The sequence below is a fragment of the Mastigoproctus giganteus genome, chromosome 10 (assembly GCF_048544385.1).
Source record: "Mastigoproctus giganteus isolate SK-2022 chromosome 10, ASM4854438v1, whole genome shotgun sequence".
Taxonomy (NCBI): Eukaryota; Metazoa; Arthropoda; class Arachnida; order Uropygi; family Thelyphonidae; genus Mastigoproctus; species Mastigoproctus giganteus.
Genome location: NC_143584.1, coordinates 62,829,773 through 62,848,323, shown reverse-complemented (window position 1 = coordinate 62,848,323; position 18,551 = coordinate 62,829,773). Strand labels below are relative to the sequence as shown.

Here is an 18,551-nt window from a genome sequence, read left to right as displayed (position 1 = left end):
GCGATTGGCATTTAACCAACGACAAAATTCAAGACGCGTGTCACTGTTCCCTATGTCCCCGTGTCACTGTTCCCGTGTCACTTGCAGTCCTACAGCTAATTGTAGGACTACGCTGAACCATGTTCAGAATGTGTTCTCATTCCTGCACATTTTCTTGATGTCCTCGTCCATATGAAACATGAGCACTGGGAAGCATACCACTTTCACACAATGTGTTGAAAACTTTGGAAAACACTCTACGATCTCGAATTCGACGTGTAGGAAAGCGCCGACGGTATTCTTCGACAGCAGCAGGGGCACTACCATCGCAGAAGCCGTAAACATACAGCATGTCTGCATATTCAGCATTAATAAAAATGTGAGGTATTTTTAGCAAACACTTCTACCATTAGAACTGACAACTGACGCTACTCACTGATTCACTCGGTCTGGTTTACTTCTACAGTCACAGCAATCAACTGACAATCAAATGGAACAGTCTGATGAGAGGAAAGTAAAATATTGCGCGCCAATTTCAAAACAAATGTACATTAAAGTAAGGCTATTTCGGAAACCATTCGGGATAGGGCACTTGTTTATATGAACTTTTTTGCTTAAAATGACCTATCCTTTCAGCTTCTGGAATATTGACCTTTCCTTCTGGGACATCCTTTATATATTTATAATTAAGCTCTAAACAACATGAAACTCTAAGTAAATCATAGAACTCATTGTATAAACTTGAAAACTCCAAACAAGTCACATTCTATATACACTTTTACATCTCTACAGCATCCATCCCTTCCTTCGCAAATAAACAGCATTCGCAAGTTCAAGAAGGCTCTGTACTTCCCTATATCCTGAAAAAAGCTTACAATAGTCATATGTCAGTGTCAATATTTTGTATAAATCTATTTCTGAAACCTTCATACTGGGAGCAATGACGCAAAATGTGCTCCGAATCTTCCACTTGTCTGCAAAGACAAAGCGAATTATTCATCACACCCAATTCTACCAATCTTTTCTCCAAACCATGTCCTGTTTTACCTACATTGTCACAAATAGTCGTAAACTTGGCCAAGTAATATTCGCCTGAATTGTGCACATTCCAGAAAATAACATAGGTAACATGGCCCAATGCAGAACCGTTCTTTGCCTTATAACGTTTGCCTCAGACTGTAATCTTTTCTTTTCTGTTTATAAATTACTTCTATTATATTGTCTATCCACATATGAACAAGATCTCATGCCTAATATTTCTTGACAAATGTTATTCTTAGTGACATGTTTTAATTGTCTTCTAGACACAACTAAATCCCCTGATTCTTTTCCAGTCACCACTCGTAATGCACCATTTTAGACAGTTCTACAGGCTCTCGTCACCGCAAGAAGGGCTATTTTCTGAGCAGATAAGAGAGTCCTTTGAACATGGCTGTTGCTGAACCTATGGCCCCAAGCCCCACATGCTTATAGATAGAAATATGCACTTATATAGTAGGTCTAGGGACTTTCCTTTGATTCCCTATTCTATCTTACAATCCTTTTAACCTCTGAGTATACCACTCTTATATTTTCTTTTAAATTTTTAACTTGGGCCAAAAGGACAACTCATCAACAATCTGACTAAGAGGGAATGCACAACAGGACTACCAAACATCCTTGCAGTTGGTATTCTGCTTCCACTTAATTTCCCTTTTAGCATTACCATATGTCCGAGATGTGTCAGTCTTATGTATGCTCCACTTTCTCCAAGTTATTATGTTATTATGTGTTTTTTTAGGAGCATTAGCAACTAAGGCCATATTCCTCCGGGAATATGCGGTGGCCATTCCCTGACCTTTCTGCATCCTCCGTATTTGGTGGTGACGGGCTCGAACCCCGGTCTAATCAAGAAGCATGTGCTACGCATTGCTGCTCCTTCCCACCTGGCTACGAGGCGCCTTTTCTCCAAGAATGCTCCACTTTCTACAAGGCTAAACGGGATCTTTCCTCTAGCTGCTTCCGCGATCGTCCATACACCGACAACAACAAGTCATTGGCATACGTGATTTTTGTATAAATTGCTATTCATGTTCTACAGCGTTTCAGCAATTCATGTTCCAGCAATTTGTCCATAACAACATTCCAACTATATGGACCTATTATTGAGCCTTGGGCCTCTATAGTCACTTCTTTCCTAACCTTAGTATAATTAGTAGTAGTTATTGTTACATATCTCTCATGAAAATAATTAGTCAAGATATCTGTAGCTGCTTTGAACATCCTATTTATCTTAATCGAGCCAAAAAAACTCTAGCCACCATAACCGATTAAATGCCCCTTAGAGTCAACAAAGATACCCAGAGCATAATTCTCCAGAGTCTTCCGCATATTCTGTACAATCTGCTGAACCACATTCGCAGTAGACCTGCCTCTTCGACAGCCGAATTGCCTGGGGCTGCACTTTCCTCTTTCTTCATAGATGTTCTAGAATCTAGTATAAAAGTCTTTCAAAAACTTTGGCTAAAACTGACAACAAAATCACGGGTCTATATGATGAAGAATTTGTCAACATCTTGCCAGGACTTTAAAATATCTTTACGTTAGCTTCTTTCCAATGCACCAGAAAAACTTCCTCTTTTAAACAAGCATTATATACCTCCAACGTTTCTCGTCCATACTGCAGTCGAAATCTCTTTGGACAAGATTACATTCTTTCCAGGTGCCTTCCGAGCTCTTGTTTTATCTAATGCTAAACTTTAATTCTTCCATAGTAAAGTATTTCTCCTCTCCATCTCCTTTGTTATTTCTATTCCGCCTTCTGGAAAGAGAAATTCTGGTATATCTTTTTTAGCATTAGAATTAGTAGTAGCAAAGATGCAAGAAAGCAAGCTTACACACAGTCAGCCAAAAAATTATTAAAAATTCTCATTTCACCTATCCACTCCCTCCAATAGTTTGTATAGTTCTTCTTTGAATTATTTCAGCTGTCAACTTCCACAACAACATATGGAAGTTTGTTTCAGCAATCAACCACCCTCTGGCTAAAGGCAAACTTCCGCACATCTTGGACAATTTCAAAATTTGCAGCCTGTCTCATGTGTGTGTGTGTGGTTTGAGCAAAAGGAAGAACCCATCAGCATTGAGCTTGCTCAATCCATTCAAAGCCTTAAACACGTCAATCAGGTCACCTCGCAGGTGCCTAGTCTACAGACGTTGCAATTTGCAACGTCTTTCTTGATAAGAACACTCTTTTTTCCCTCTTACCAGTCTCGTTACCCTTCTCTGTACTCGTTCCAAGCAGCTTTACATCCTTCCTAAAATGAGATCTTCAGACCTCTATGGAGTACTCAAGATGTGGCCTGACCATTGCCTTATGCAATGGGACAATCAACTCCTTATCTCTGATAGCAAAATTCCTGTATATCATTGTCAAAATCCCATGAGCTATCCTGGCAGCCTGTCTGCACTGTCAGAGAACTTCATATCTGATTTCACAATTATACCCCGATCTTTTTCATTTTCTACTGTTACCTGAGTTGGCAGGACAGTGGAAAATTAAACACACAGTTGGCAGGTTATTCCTACCCATGTACAGTATTTTGCGTTTGTCAACGTTAACCTTCAGTTGCCATTATTCAGCCCATCTGCCAAACTTTTATAGATCCTGTTTCAGTAGCATACCGTCGTTACTGTCATTAACGGCGCTATATGGCCTGAGCAGCCCTTGCGCCAAAATTAACAACAATAACTGTCATTAACCACCTTGCCAACCTTTGCATCTCTGCAAAATTGGACATTGAGCTTGATATGCCTTCATCAATATCTTTGTTAAATACAGAAAACAATGGGTCTAACACCGAACCCTGGGAAACTTCATTAATAGCATTAGTCCAAAAACAGTAGTGTCCATTGAATACCACTCTCTGTTTTCTCCCAGTCAACCATCCCTTTATCCATAGCATCAACTTGTCCTTAATACCAAACTGCACCAATTTGGTACAGCAGTCTTGTGTGTACAACAGTATCAAAAGCTTTTTTTTTTCCGGAAATCCAAGTATAAGATATCAAAATTATTTTTTGCACCCAGTTCCTTTGTCACTGCATAATGATACCCAATCAAATTGGTCAGACAAAATCTCCTTAACAAACCCATCTTGCTAAGACCAAGCTGGGAATATTTCTCAGCTGGGTCCTGGCAGTTTTAATTATCAGATGCTGCTTCCCAATCGTTTGAAAAAGGTCCGTTTGAATGGCGTCAATTTCACGATAAATTTACTGAGGGTTCAACAAGTGAGGATGAGTTAAAAGTGTTCAGGTTTCAGGAAGTGTCCCCCCCCCATTTCAGAATTTTTTCCATAGTTTGTATCCCACAGCCAGAAAAACCTTGGAATACACTTACAGACATTCTGTATACTTTAGAAAACAGGCCTTGTGCGTCGGGTTGCTTTATATCATTAAAGTTTCTTGCGACGACCGACTAACTGGTTAAAATAAATTTATTAAAATACAAATGATATATACATAATATATCATTTGTATTTTAATGCTGTTTTGATATAAATAATATATCATTTGTATTTTAATACAATATACGGGATATTGATCCGTCGCCTCCTAACATCGCCTCCGTAGCCACGTGGGCAGGAGCAGCAGTAGATAATACACGCTTCTTGATTAGACCGGGGTTCGAGCCCGTGACCACCAAATACGGAGGATGCGGAAAGGTCAGGGAATGACCACCGCATATCCCCGGAGCAATATAGCCTTAGTTGCTAATGCTCCTAAAAACCAAATAACAACAATATCCTCCCAATGTGAGTGTTACACATCGATTCTGAATGGAGGTTGTTGTTGTTGTTTGGTTTTTAGGAGCATTAGCAACTAAGGCCATATTGCTCCGGGATATGCGGTGGTCAGTCCCTGACCTTTCCGCATCCTCCGTATTTGGTGGTGACGGGCTCGAACCCCGGTCTAATCAAGAAGCGTGTGCTGCACACTGCTGCTCCTTCCCACCTGGCTACGGAGGCGCCCTGAATGGAGGTGACTGAATCGCAAACGTCTTATGAAAAGATGACGGTAATGTACTTCTACTTTTATTTTCGCACGCAACATCTCTTGAGACCGGCTTTTAGACCGGATTCTTGCTAGAATTGCCTTCTGCTGCATCAGTCGGCTCGTCAATGAAGTCTGCTATGATTGCAGCTGTATTAATTGAATAAGCCCCCACAGGCAGGCGTGACTCGTTACACTAATTATGTGAGGTTGCGAGAGGGCCACGTAACAATGGTTCCCTGGGAGGCCTACCGTGCGGCTTTCTTCATGTATGGACATAGATAGATACATGGATGACCCCATCACATTTTTGATCCTTTGCATTTAGCTCACAGACAGCCACTAATGTGCAGTCTACATTATCTGTATTACCCACCAACTGTTTCAGTCATTCCCATGCTGTTCTGTCTCTATGCATGTAAAACGTATTGTCTAAAACTGTTAGGGTTATCTTGGTCTGTATGAAACGATTCAAGTATTCAGCTCTCGAATACTTGTTTGTTATTCTACTTTCAAATCATGTTATTTGATTCAAAAAAAGCTACCTTTGTATTATTTTGATATTTCTTGTCTCTATGTATATTTGTGAGAGATAACAGAACACAAATATACTCTATGTATATTTGTGTTCTGTTATCTCGCATGTTTCAGTTGATAAGGTGAAATTGCTACCAACTGGACGCTAATAGATAATCATGAAAACAGAAACTATGTTGTCACATCAGTTAAGAGCACTGATATCTTCTGAAACACGCCTTCGAATCACCACATACCGTTTTGGTACCGATTAACAACTGTCCCTTTATTTACTTTGACAATTATAAATCTACCTGCTTTCTAAAAACAAGTACATCTTCCTATCCGAAATTACTTTAATGGTTTTTGAAGTAAGATTTTCTTGTTGCAATTTTATTCATATCATCTAAATCATATCATATCATCTTTATCATATCATCTAAATCCATTCAGCCATTAATATCTTTCACAGTACTTTATTTAGAATATGCATATAATGAATATCAAAAAATATGCTTTCTTTCTTTCTTATAGAGAATCTGTAGAAACATTGCTTCGAGAACACGCATTTCGCTACTCACCCTTTCGAACGCTAGGACCTGGAGAGTTACCAACCGATCAGTATGGGTTTTCTTCAACATCAGGTAAGTTCTTCATTATACAATGAGCAGCCCTTGACAAAGTTAGCTATCAAACAATGATATCATCGTTGCTTCCTTATACATTTTATTGTGCGCACGTACATAATGGGAAGAAGAATTCTACCTTAAGATATTCCAATTTCAATGAATATAGAAAAATGGGGGTTAGATTCATACGCTTTGTCGATATCTTGTGTGTGTGTTTGGACGTGGGGGGGGGGGGGGGGGGGGGGGGGGGGAAGGTGGAGGCACATGATACCGATGGTTTGTCATTTTAACCATCTGCTCTTTCTGAAATCTCATTTTCCTTACGTACTGGGTATCACACCGTATTGTCGGTCGTGTGTATGAGTATGACACTCATTAAACTTCAGGACAGGACGAAAAATGAAAAAATGATAAGCGTGCACTGTTGTTCAAAGAATCCATTGAAATTATTGTAATATTCGGCAAATACAATGTGTGTAAATAAGTTCGATTTTTCATTATTATTGAAAGTTGACTAAAGGACTTACTCGTCTTATTTAACAGAAACCACGTACTGACCTTCGATCAAAAACGGTTATCAAAAACGATTCGCTTCTGATAACCGATTTTTCGGTTAATCTTTTATTTTTCGCTACTGCATCCCCCACGTTTTACCACTCGGATACTTCAGGCTTAAAAACATCACATTAAATTTTCTCATCCTTTACACTACTGACTCACTACGTGTAGATTTAGGACTCAAACGGCTCAGATTGCAGGAAGAGATTTACTGTAGAAGAGTTGGAGTAACGTATCAACTCCGGGAACGAAGCTAGCCTGTGCGGACGAAGCTCTTTGACGCTCTTGGAACAGACGTTTTTCCTGATTTATTAGCTTAAATTGGCATATTAACTTATTTTCTAAAGTAGCTTTATATTCCTAGTTACGATACTTAGTTTAAAGTTTAACTTAGACAGATTTTGAAGGTATTACATAGTATCGGTAACGGTATCAAATCCACGTGTTACAAATTGCAGCTCCGTTGAACGAGAGGTTTTTTTTTAACCAAATTTAGTCGATTTATTAACCAATTGTTATATCAAATTATCTTCTATAAGTAGATTATAGACCTAGTCAGGATCCTTAGTTTATTCTAAATTGAGATAGCGAGATTTGGAAGCTAATCAATACTTACGAGTCCGTAGAAGTACCGTTCGAGAATTCCCGCCATTTTTACACGATAGCATAAGCTTAGTGTAGTATAGTGCATAATATAATATTGTCAATTAATCCGTAAATCTATTAATCTTGATAAACCTTATTGTCAATTAAATTGTACTTTTAACACTCTCTCTCTCTCTCTCTCTATATATATATATATATATATATATATATAACGACTTAACCGTAACAAATAATTAATACATAACTATAGTGGTACACGTGATACGGAAGTTGTATAAAGGGAACTCGTAGAAAACACTCGATACCGAAAAAATAAATATAGCGTTATAACTGTGTTGGGATACAAGTTTAGGATTTAATTTTGTTCTGAAATTGAAATTTTATTGAATTAAATCGGAATCATGACTCAGACCAGAGCAGCAAAGTAAAAGGCTCAAGCTAATGGGTGTGCTGTGGCTCAGGGGAGAACTGAAGGGGGCAGTTGCCCTCTGAATCACAGTCTTTTAAAATGCACTATTTGCTTGATGTTTGCGGAGCAGTCGGGTACGGGACATGATACTGCCGTGGGGGATGTCCTTGTGTGTGCAGGATGTAAGGAGTGCAAGGAAATCAGGAGACAACTCAGCGTTGTTATGGGCCTTTATGAGAGCTTGAAGGACAGGGTGGATGCCCTCGAAGGAAATAAATTGAGGGGCCCATCAAGCTCGCAGCTGCCCACAACAACACCAGAGCTTGCACTTGGTCATCATGCAACACAGAGGCAGCCCCCTAGGCAGAATGCGCTGGTCCCACAGGAACTAGTAGTTGTTGTTGACTCGATTGTCAGGGAAACGGGGAACATGCTTTGTAAAAAAGGATAGGTGGAATAGGACCAGGGTATGTCTGCCAGGGGCAAAGGTTGATGATGTTGTAGAGCGGATATCATCTTTTAAGGGCACAAAAGGTGATATAGTTGTACACGTTGGCACTAATGATATTAAGAGTAGGAGACTGGCAGAATTACTTAGCAAGTACAGGTCACTGTTGAAAAAAAGCCGTGAATTAGGGTTGAATTTGAAAGTGTCTGCAATACTGCCCAGACACGATAGGAGGGAGTATATGATGAGAGCCTTGTCGATCAATTCGGCCCTGGAGGGACTGTGCAAGGCTCAAGGGGTAGAATTTTTTTCAGCCTGGTCTGTACTTGTTAACAGGAGAGACTGCTTCTACAGGGATGGGATACACTTAAATAGAAAGGGTGCAAGAATTTTTGCTGATGCTATCGAGGCAGTGTTAGGTGGGTCGGAAAACTGCTAGTTGGGGGGGGGATACAAGGACTAACAGATTAACAGTAGCCACTGGCAGAGGTTGAAGTGATTCTTGCACTGCTTCTATTGAAATGACCAGAAGCCTGAAAAACAAGATGCAGGATATTTCAGAGACTGCTGGGAGTCATTGCGGTACAAGTAAACACATGGGTTGTGTTAGGGTAGCTAAGAATAGAAACAGGTCCATGCATACTTGCGTGTACACCAATGCTAGGAGTTTGGTAAATAAATTTGATGAATTTGAGGTTTTGCTCAAAACATCAAAGGCAGATATTGTTGGGATATAAGAGACGTGGTGTCACACAGATATAAGGAATGCGGAACTGGAATTTGGGGAATACAATGTGTATAGAAAGGATAGACAGGACAGGAGGGGAGGAGGGGTTATGCTATTAGTTAAGAAACACATAAAATCCAAGGAAGTGAAGCCAGTCGACATCGATGGACATTGCAGTGTCGAGTCAGTTTGGTGTGACATAAGCATAGGGAAATCAAAATTGAGAGTAGGAGTGTGCTATAGGCCTAATGACTCTGATGAGTATAATAAGATAATGTACAGGGAAATGAAGTGGGCCAGTAAATCAGAGAGTTTATAATGGGGGATTTTAATTTCCCAGATATTGACTGGAATTTGTGGGTTGGTCACTCACACACTAGCCAGGCTTTTGTGGATTTATTGGATGATTGTTTTCTACATCAGCATGTTTGTGAGGCAACAAGAGGGAGCAATACTCTTGATCTGATTATCAGTAGTGATTCTTCATGCATTAAGAATCTGCAGATAAATGAACTACTAGGTGGCAGTGATCACAGTGTGTTGAAGTGGGATTTACTCAAGGAGGTAACTACCATCAGAGGTAAAGGAAGGGTTTTTGTTTTCGTAAAGGCGACTATGATGGTCTGAGACAGTATTTAAATTCTATACAGTGGGACAAACTGATGATGTTACCAACAGAAAACTCAAAATGGTAAGCATTCAAGGAACTAATCTTGGAAGCTAACAGGCTTTACATACCAACTAAGAAATATTGTTCAACGTTTAGGCCTAAATGGTTGTCAGATGAACTAATGAGACATGTGGCAGAGAAGAAAAATGCATGGAATACATACAAATTAATGGGCGACATGGAAGCCTATGATTTATATAAGTTGGTCTGTAACCAAGTCACAAAGGAGATTAGGCAGGTAGAGGCAGACTACGAAAAATCTTTGGTAAAGGATGCAAAGAAAAACAGAAAAGAGTTCTTTAACTATTTAAACTCAAGAAGGAAAGGGATGAATCAGATTGGTCCACTGGATATTGATGGTTCTACAGTTGAGGATCCTGCTCAGGTGGCTAACAATCTAAACGAGTATTTTGCATCTACATTCACGCATGAGGAGTTATTCATGAAGGAGAATGACGCAGGTAAAGTAGACATTGGCAGTGAGCTAGATGATTTTGTAATAACTGAGCGGAAAGTGGAGGAGAGATTGTTGAGGATAAACATAAAAAAGGCACCTGGGGTGGATGGGATCTATCCAGTTATATTAAAGGAGGCACCAAAGGAAGTAAGCAAACCCCTATCCATAATTATGAGAGCTTCTTTAGACTCAGGGGAGGTACCCATAGACTGGAGATGTGCAGATGTAACCCCAATTCACAAAGGAGGATCAAAGGCTGACACAAGTAATTATAGACCTGTTAGTTTAACTTCTGTTCCAGGAAAATTAATGGAGGCATTGGTTAAAGAAGCACTGCAGGATCATCTAGACAAGAATTCAGTTATAGCTCAGACGCAGCATGGTTTTGTTAAGGGCAGGTCTTGCCTGACCAATTTGATTGGATACTATGATGTAGTCACAAAAGAACTGGATGCAGGGAATAACTTTGATATTATATATTTGGATCTCAGAAAGGCTTTTGATACTGTTGCACATGGAAGACTGCTGCACAAATTGGAGCAGTGTGGCATTGGAGGCAAATTGCTGCTATGGATAAAGGGATGGTTGAGTGGCAGAAGACAGAGTGGTAATCAATGGACACTGCTCAACGTGAACTAATGTTATTAGTGGAGTTCCTCAGGGTTCAGTGTTGGGTCCGTTGTTGTTTTCGGTGTTTATGAATGATATTGATGATGGCATATCAAGTTTATTGTCCAAGTTTGCAGATGATACAAAGGTTGGCAGGGTTGTAAAGGACACTACTGACGCTATGCTGCTGCAACAGGATCTGGAAAGGTTGAACAGATGGGCTGAGATGTGGCAAATGAAGTTTAACATTGACAAATGTAAAGTACTACATATGGGAAATAGTAACCCCAGAGCAACGTATCAATTCTGCAGTACTACACTGACAGTGGTGGAGAATGAAAAGGACCTGGGGGTAATTGTGCAGGCAGATATGAAGTTCTCTGAGCAGTGCAGACGAGCTGCAAGAGTAGCTCATGGTGTCTTGTCAATGATATACAGGAATTTTTCTAGCAGGGATAAGGAGGTGATTATTCCCTTGTATAAGGCAATGGTTAGGCCACATCTTGAGTACTGTATACAGGTCTGGAAGCCTCATTTCAGAGCTGCTGGAACGGGTACAGAGAAGGGCAACAAGATTAGTGAATGGAACAAAGGGTTGCTCTTACGAAGAAAGGCTTAAGTTTTGCAAATTACAGAGTCTGGAGACTAGGCACCGGCGAGGTGATCTGATAGAGGTGTATAAGGCTTTGAATGGTTTGAGCATGCTCAATGCCAATGGGATTCTTCCTCTTGCTCAGAATAATCAGCTCAGAGGGCATAAATTCAAATTGAGGAGGGACGGATGTCGGATAGATGTGCGGAAATTTGCCTTTGGCCAGCGGGTGGTTGGTTGGTGGAACCGACTTCCATCATTTGTTGTTGAAGTTGATAGCCTAAACAAATTTAAGGCTCAACTGTACAGGTATTTAGAACGAACGGAGGGGTGAAATGGGAGTGGTGTGTTTTTTTTTTTTTTTTTTGACTGATGCTGAATAAGCTTGCTTTCTTGCATCATATGCCTCTACTAATGCTAATGTTTTACCACTCGGATACTTCAGGCCTAAAAACATACACATTAAATTCTCTCATTCTTTACGCTACTGATTCACTACGTGTAGATTTAGGGCTCAAAAGGCTCAGATTGCAGGAAGAGTTTACTGACACATAAGTTATTGCATTAACATCATTTTCATACACAGTAGACCAAGCGAAGTTATGGAGTGGCGTCATTACCTAACATCTCGTATTATGAATTCCTTCCCAGCGGCCTTCGTGGGTAGCAAAGTTGGTAGAATCGCCGTTCTCCCAACACCGGGTGCAAAAGACCTGAGTTCGAGTCTCATAGATGACGTGAGAAAATTTTATGGGCCTTTTCACAATGTGGCTCAGTTAGTCGGTCTCAGAAGTGGGTAGCATGGTTTTCCTTCCTGAAACTCGGATTTTTCATCCAGCAAACAGAAAATGGACCATCGAACACATGCAATTTACAGATAGTATACACGGAGCAATATAGCCTTAGTTGCCGATGCTACTAAAACCCTACTACAACAACCTTCACACAGTTGCTTATCTCATTATACATCGAATAAGTAACGCTTCCCCAGTAGCGAGGATTATTGTTACTTATTCCCGGTGAGCACCACCACCAAACGGCCCATCATCGGTAAGTGGGTAGCTACCCCTAGTTGCCATTGTGGAGAAAGGGAATCATGGGAACATATTATGTACAACTGTGAGGAGTACAGCGATCTACGAATTGAATTGGTATCTCGGGTGAGTAATCTCAATCTTATAGTAGAAGGCTGCGAGACGATTCTAGTTGATAAACAGAAGAACGTTTTGGCTTTCCAAGCCTTTTCAACCGGATTAGTATTAACAGTGGTATTATTTGTATAATGCAAGTGCAAGAAAGCGCTGAGCTTTTGCTTTGCCAGCAAAAAAAAAAAAAAAATAAATAATAATAATAATAACAACAACGCAAAAAAATAAATAATACTTAATTAATAAACGACCCATATGACTTCCTCCTCATGTATCTTCATGTATTCAGAGTTCATCTATCCAGATGAACTCCAAATTTCTCTAAGCTGTCAGCCTCCACCACCCATGGAGGCAACTTATTCCAATAAATAACAGCTCGCTGTCTAAAAGTAAACTTTCTGCAATCCGGTCTAAACTTCTCCTCCTCTTAATTTGAATTTAAGTCTCCTAGTTCTCCATAGGTATCCATACTCGAACACAGTACTCTAAGCGTGGTCTTACAATTGCCTGATTTCCCAATATTTCCAACAGCCTAATTCTCCAGATCCGAATTCAGTTGAAAATGTATAGTATATGCTGGAAAGGGCAGTTCTCCTTGCAGTTCTCTACCGACCACAATACAGCAGCTGACAAATATCCTAATGGATAAATAATAAAAAAAATCGGTAGCCAGACTCCCTCAGACACCTAGTGGAATCCATGTGTACGAGCTATAGTTCGGCTAAAGATGGCCCTACTAGATATTGATTAAAGTTTTTAATTTTTTAGCCAGTGAATGTATTAACAAACAAACAATATAGTTGCTCGGAACCAGGCAGTATGAATTATCTATTGTGATTTCGGGTCGGTTAAAGTCCTTTTTAGCTGCCAGTGTTCACCAAGCCCTTGATCAAGAGATGGATTGTGACAGTATCCTTTTACATAAATATTTAATCTTAAGGGTAATGAGATAAATGATTTTTAAGATTTAAATGGTTAACAGTTCTAAATCGTTCTGGGATGGCTTAAGAACTCACTTCTTGAACGGACACCTCCTGTGGCAGTAGGTAGACATGAAAATTCATTTGACCACAAAATCGTTATTGTATTACCAAGAGAATTTCTGTGTAAGAAAATATATATTTGAACCACATTAAACTACTTACGGTTAAATTATGTTAAATTTTATGCAATATTTTTCCATAAAAATTTCATATAGGAGATTACAAAATTGATAATAAAATTTAAAAAATACGTAACAGAAGTAAAAATGTAAAAGATCTTGATACTGTATTAAGTTTATCGAACGCATACTTACGGTCCAAATATTATCGTGATAATAAAAGCAACATCAAAAATATTAGGCTTAATAAAATGAAGTGTTAGGAATTCACTGACATTGCGTTCACATTGCATGTCTATAACAAATCTTTTATTTCCATATTGCAGTACGCCGCTCAGATATGGATTCCTTCTAATATGCGTCGAACAAAAATTATATATAAAGTCTAAAAAAGAATTATAGAAGAAGTCTATAATTAAATTACTCTGAATTATAAACTTCTTCTATACCTATACTTCGGTGAGTGTGCTCCTTGAACAGGGAGTCGTGCTGAAGGTCACTGTTGCTTCCTTTTTCTTGCTTTTAAGATTTCATTTTTATTTTTTATTATTCTTTCTAAATAATTTTTAATTCGGGGCAGAGTCGTATCTTACCAAGTATAACTCTAATTGTAACATCAATTTGTCATATTTTTTTCTTTGATAACATTGTTCCTACTTCTATCCATCTTGAAATCTATATTTATTTTGTGACAATTACAAATTTAAACGGAGTTTATTAAATGCGGTAATAAAAATATTACAGTTAGTTTTTCTGTTTTTTAATGGATTATGAAAATCCCAGTGCTTTCCAGAAAGCGACTGCATTGTGGTTTTCGATGTTATACATTATATCATGTTTTATATATTCTTTATTATATTTGTATATTTATTTATATTTATTTTATATATATATAGTTGTATAAATATTTGCATATATATATATAAAATCTATGTATGTAAATGCTATTTATTTTTGCTCTTTATTTATACTGAAATATGTGACCTTCGCAGTAGCACAATTGATATAATCATCCAACACCAGGTAGAAAAGGCCTGGATTCGAATTCCGTTAATGACGCGAAGAATTTTTAATGTCTTTTTCAAAATGTAGCTGGGTTAGTCAGTCTCAAGAGCGAGTAGCCATGGTTTTTAATCCAGGGCGCTCAGGTATTTTGTCCATCAATCAGGCAAATCGACCACCGAATGTATGTAATTTACACACCCAATATACTGGCGCCTCTTAACCTTAGTTGCTTTGGCACTTAACACATACATCACCACTACCACCGAGATATGTATTTTTATTTATTCATATAAAATTTTATATCGTGTAATGTTTATATTTATATAATCTAAATATAGTATGTTGTACATCATTCTTGCCACCACTTTTATCATATAATAACTTGAAGCCTTAATAATAACTTTAAACCTATGTTAACTTAATAAGGAATTTGTATGTTCTGTTTGAAAAATAAATGTCTAAGAAATTAAATAAAATAAACGAATTTTTCGATAGGCCTACTAAACGAATATTTTTGGTAGGCTTGCTACGTCGCCACTAGCACAGCAACTCATGGTCATGTCTAAAAAATTATTCGCATATGAGAGAAAGAGATTAGGGCAGTTAGTTTAGTTTTTATATTATGTTAACACACTCAAGGAAGTCGTGGCTATAAATTTCTTGTAGGAAATCAATAGTATTAGCGCTGTCTCATTCTTTCTTGATAATGTAGTTTAGTTACGCCAACGTTGTGTGCGTGAAAAAGAGATAAAGAAGTAATTTTTACTCTCTCATTTTCAGGACTTGGAGGGATACCATCGAGCTCCGATTTGCTGTTTATGGCCAGTCAAGCAGCATCGCCGTGGAAATTTCCTTCTGTTCCACTAACTATGGCCGAAATTTCTTCTCTTGTGGGATCGCACCAACAAAACAATCTAGCCAGTCTGTACTTTGGTCTTCCTCGTGCAGCATTTCCACCCCTGTCTATGGTAACGCAGCCAACGACGTCTAGTGGAGCGATGCCGACGGGACTGACAGCAGCCGCAGCTATAGTTGCAGGAGCCTCAGGGTTGACAAACGGGTCTGGTCACCTTCAGCCATCTCCTTCCTGCTCTAGAACGACAACTATGCCCTTACCGCCGCTATCAGAAGTCTCCTCTGCGGGCGCCGTTCATCCTGGCTCCTCTAGCCTTTACTCGTCTCGCCTCCACCTGGCTGGTCTTTATTCAGGTCTAAAGTTCCACCCTTACTTCCATCCTCGATTAGTGCAGCCTCCCACCGCTAAAAGCTCGCTAGACAACGACTGTGATCCCATCGCTCCGCAAGTCTAGAGCTATGTGTTATGCTGCAGGATAAGACGACACCATCTGCAACATCCGTGTTCCGAAAATAAAACGACACAGATAAGGAGATTTACTTCGAAGTAATAATCTCTTTCTGATTCCTTGTTCCTACACCCAGATTTTCACAATGGTCTGGTAGAAGTCCTGTTCGCGGATGCTTTCTATGTTAAAATGGTTCCAGAAAAAAAAGAGTGTAAGAAAAGAAAGAAGTCAGTTTTTTGTCAACATTCCCTGAATTTCTGTAAGAATAATGTTCGAAATATGAAACAGAGTCGTACCTGATTAATGCAGAATGACGAAACAGGAAGACAAAAATTACTTCTAAAATAAATGAAGGAAACAGAGAAATTCGTTTAGATAAACGAATAAACCAGAAGAACTGTTTAGAGTCGATACTTTATAAATCATTTGGACTCAATTTTCGGACAGCTCAAATATTTCTTCGGTCGTTCCAGTGGTGCAAACTTTCAAATTTCTACTTTAAAAGAAAAAAGTACAAGTCTGGCAGAGATGGATATCCAGCTTAACAAATTAAAAATGGGGAGGGGGGAAATCTTCACATAGAATTCTAGACAGAAAACATTTTCCAAACAGAAGTTCCTTACGCTAGTGTGTAAATTTAGTCATTTGATCTGAGAGTGGTTCGAGTTAGGAACTGTTATCATGTATCATATTTAAGTTATTACTTTTCACTTCGGACTCCATCACAGACTTCTGTGCTGATAGAGAAATTTATACTTCTGAATATGTGAACAGTTGTCAAAGCATCGGTTACCTTCCATCAATGAGAAAAATGTCACTTCCAAGCAGCTCTTTTCTCCTTTCCTCCTTTCAAGAATGTCAGTGCTCAAGTTTAGTGTTTTTGAATAGATATTAATAGCAAATTCCGTAAAAATTAGTTCTCCAAGGAAACCACTGAATCGCACACCATCTACAGTATCCGTTAGTAAAGTTCATCTGCGGAGTCTCCCAAATTATTTTCCGTGCACTGGAGTGAGTTTCCTAGAGCACTGTACTCAGCTCACCTGTATAGGTAAATAAATACCTTCGTATTTAGATGCTGGAGTTGTCAATTCAATGCACATTACACACCCTAAAAAATACAGAATTACTTTGTGATTTGTAGCAATTCAGCAGGAGAGAATCAGAGTGGTGTAAGTTAATTTACATACTCTTTCGAATATTTTAGTGATTTTCACATCACCGAAAAATCAAGAAACATGGATAAAATCGCTTAGTATCATCATAATCATTATAATGAGTTGAAAGAGTTGAAATATCGTAGAGGTTTACGAAAACTTAAAAATTTGAAAAAAAAAAATGCTTTCTGAATGACATAATCCGCTATCATATTTAAGGTTAACAGGAAATGAATTAAGAAAACATAACACTATCTTAATTTTTATATGAAATAGGAAGATAAGCAGACAAATTAGAAAATATTGACACTTTAATTGTGAAAAATATGTTTGAATAAGATGTAAAGGAATATATAACATAACCAAATTTTGCCTAATGACTTTTAACCTATTGTTCTTCATGTAAGTCTAAAGATTTTACGTCCAACAGAACAATCTGTTGGACGTAATTTCTCGTTTGCGAAAATGGACAAGAATTTCAGTTAACTGTTTTAAAAGTTAACTAAAATTAACTTTTTTTTAAAAGTCAACTGAAAATAACCGAATAATTTGAATTTATTCAAATGCTAACTCAATTTTGTTTTAAAATTCAAAATTTGATAATCTATAAAATTTTAATGGGTCTCCTTTAACAGAATTTCCAAAGAAAGCCTTTTTTTTTTCCATACCGAATCCATTGCATCTTTAACAGTGGTAAACCCACCATACTGCCAGGTCCGCCACAAGGAAACGGGGGGGGGGGGTGCCAACGACTGGTTTGGTATGGTGGTTATAGATCACGTGGTGGGCCCTTCAGCAATCTGGTGAGAGAGCTCAGTTTATAGTTTCGCCACTGATCTTTAACAAGTTGACTGGCATATTTTTCAGGAGTTTTTCTTCCGACTAGTGATACTCTTTTCTGAGGGTGTTGTAGAAAATCTCTTCAGACTGCATTCTACAGATAACAAACTTTTGACGAACTGATGTTGTTCTATACAGAAAATTAAATAATTTTTGTTTCCTTAGTAATTTAAATATGATGTAAACTGGTTGGTTCATTAAAGTTTAAAAGTTTTAAAATTGCCTCTGAAAATAAGTACATTAATGCCTAAACATACATAATTTCCTCAAACAATCAGAAGGAGTATCGTTTTCATAATGTAAAGAAAACCTTACAGGGATAGCCACTCTGCTCTCTGTACTCATGGAACAAACGACTTAATTGTCATGCATAATAAAAGGAAATAAGATTAAAGAACATGTACGTTTTTTTTTTAATTGATGACTTACACCATTTTGATTCTCATCGGCTCAACTTTGGAAGAATTATCGTTGAAATTAAATTCTTCATAATATGTAAATGTTTCATTTAGAGTAGCGGTGATGTCCTCGTTCTATCATGTCAAAACGCTTTCATTTCAATTCAGTCAGAAAAAAGAAAAAGTACTGTGGGAGTAATTTCTCAAAAAAAAAAATAAAAATACAAAAAGAAGTATGTTCAATTCCGTACAAGTGGCGTTCGTTTATATTGTAAAGTTCCTTTACAATCTACGGTTTTAATGGTACTCTCTGAGTTATTATTTTTTTTATTGTATCCGTGTAAGTACATCATGTTAAAACGA

At 38.2% G+C, this 18,551-nt stretch overlaps 1 protein-coding gene across 1 annotated transcript in view; it reads left to right on the top strand.

Annotated features, from left to right (window-relative positions):
- Positions 1-15,827, top strand: part of LOC150079055 (T-box transcription factor TBX20-like) — a 220,261-nt gene extending 204,434 nt beyond the window's left edge. The window contains exons 6-7 of the mRNA XM_090382454.1: positions 6,064-6,173; positions 15,270-15,827. Of these exons, the coding sequence (XP_090238580.1) occupies positions 6,064-6,173; positions 15,270-15,799 (640 nt within the window). The 3' untranslated portion in view covers positions 15,800-15,827. The remainder of the gene's footprint in view (positions 1-6,063; positions 6,174-15,269) is intronic.
- The last annotated feature ends 2,724 nt before the right edge of the window (positions 15,828-18,551 follow it).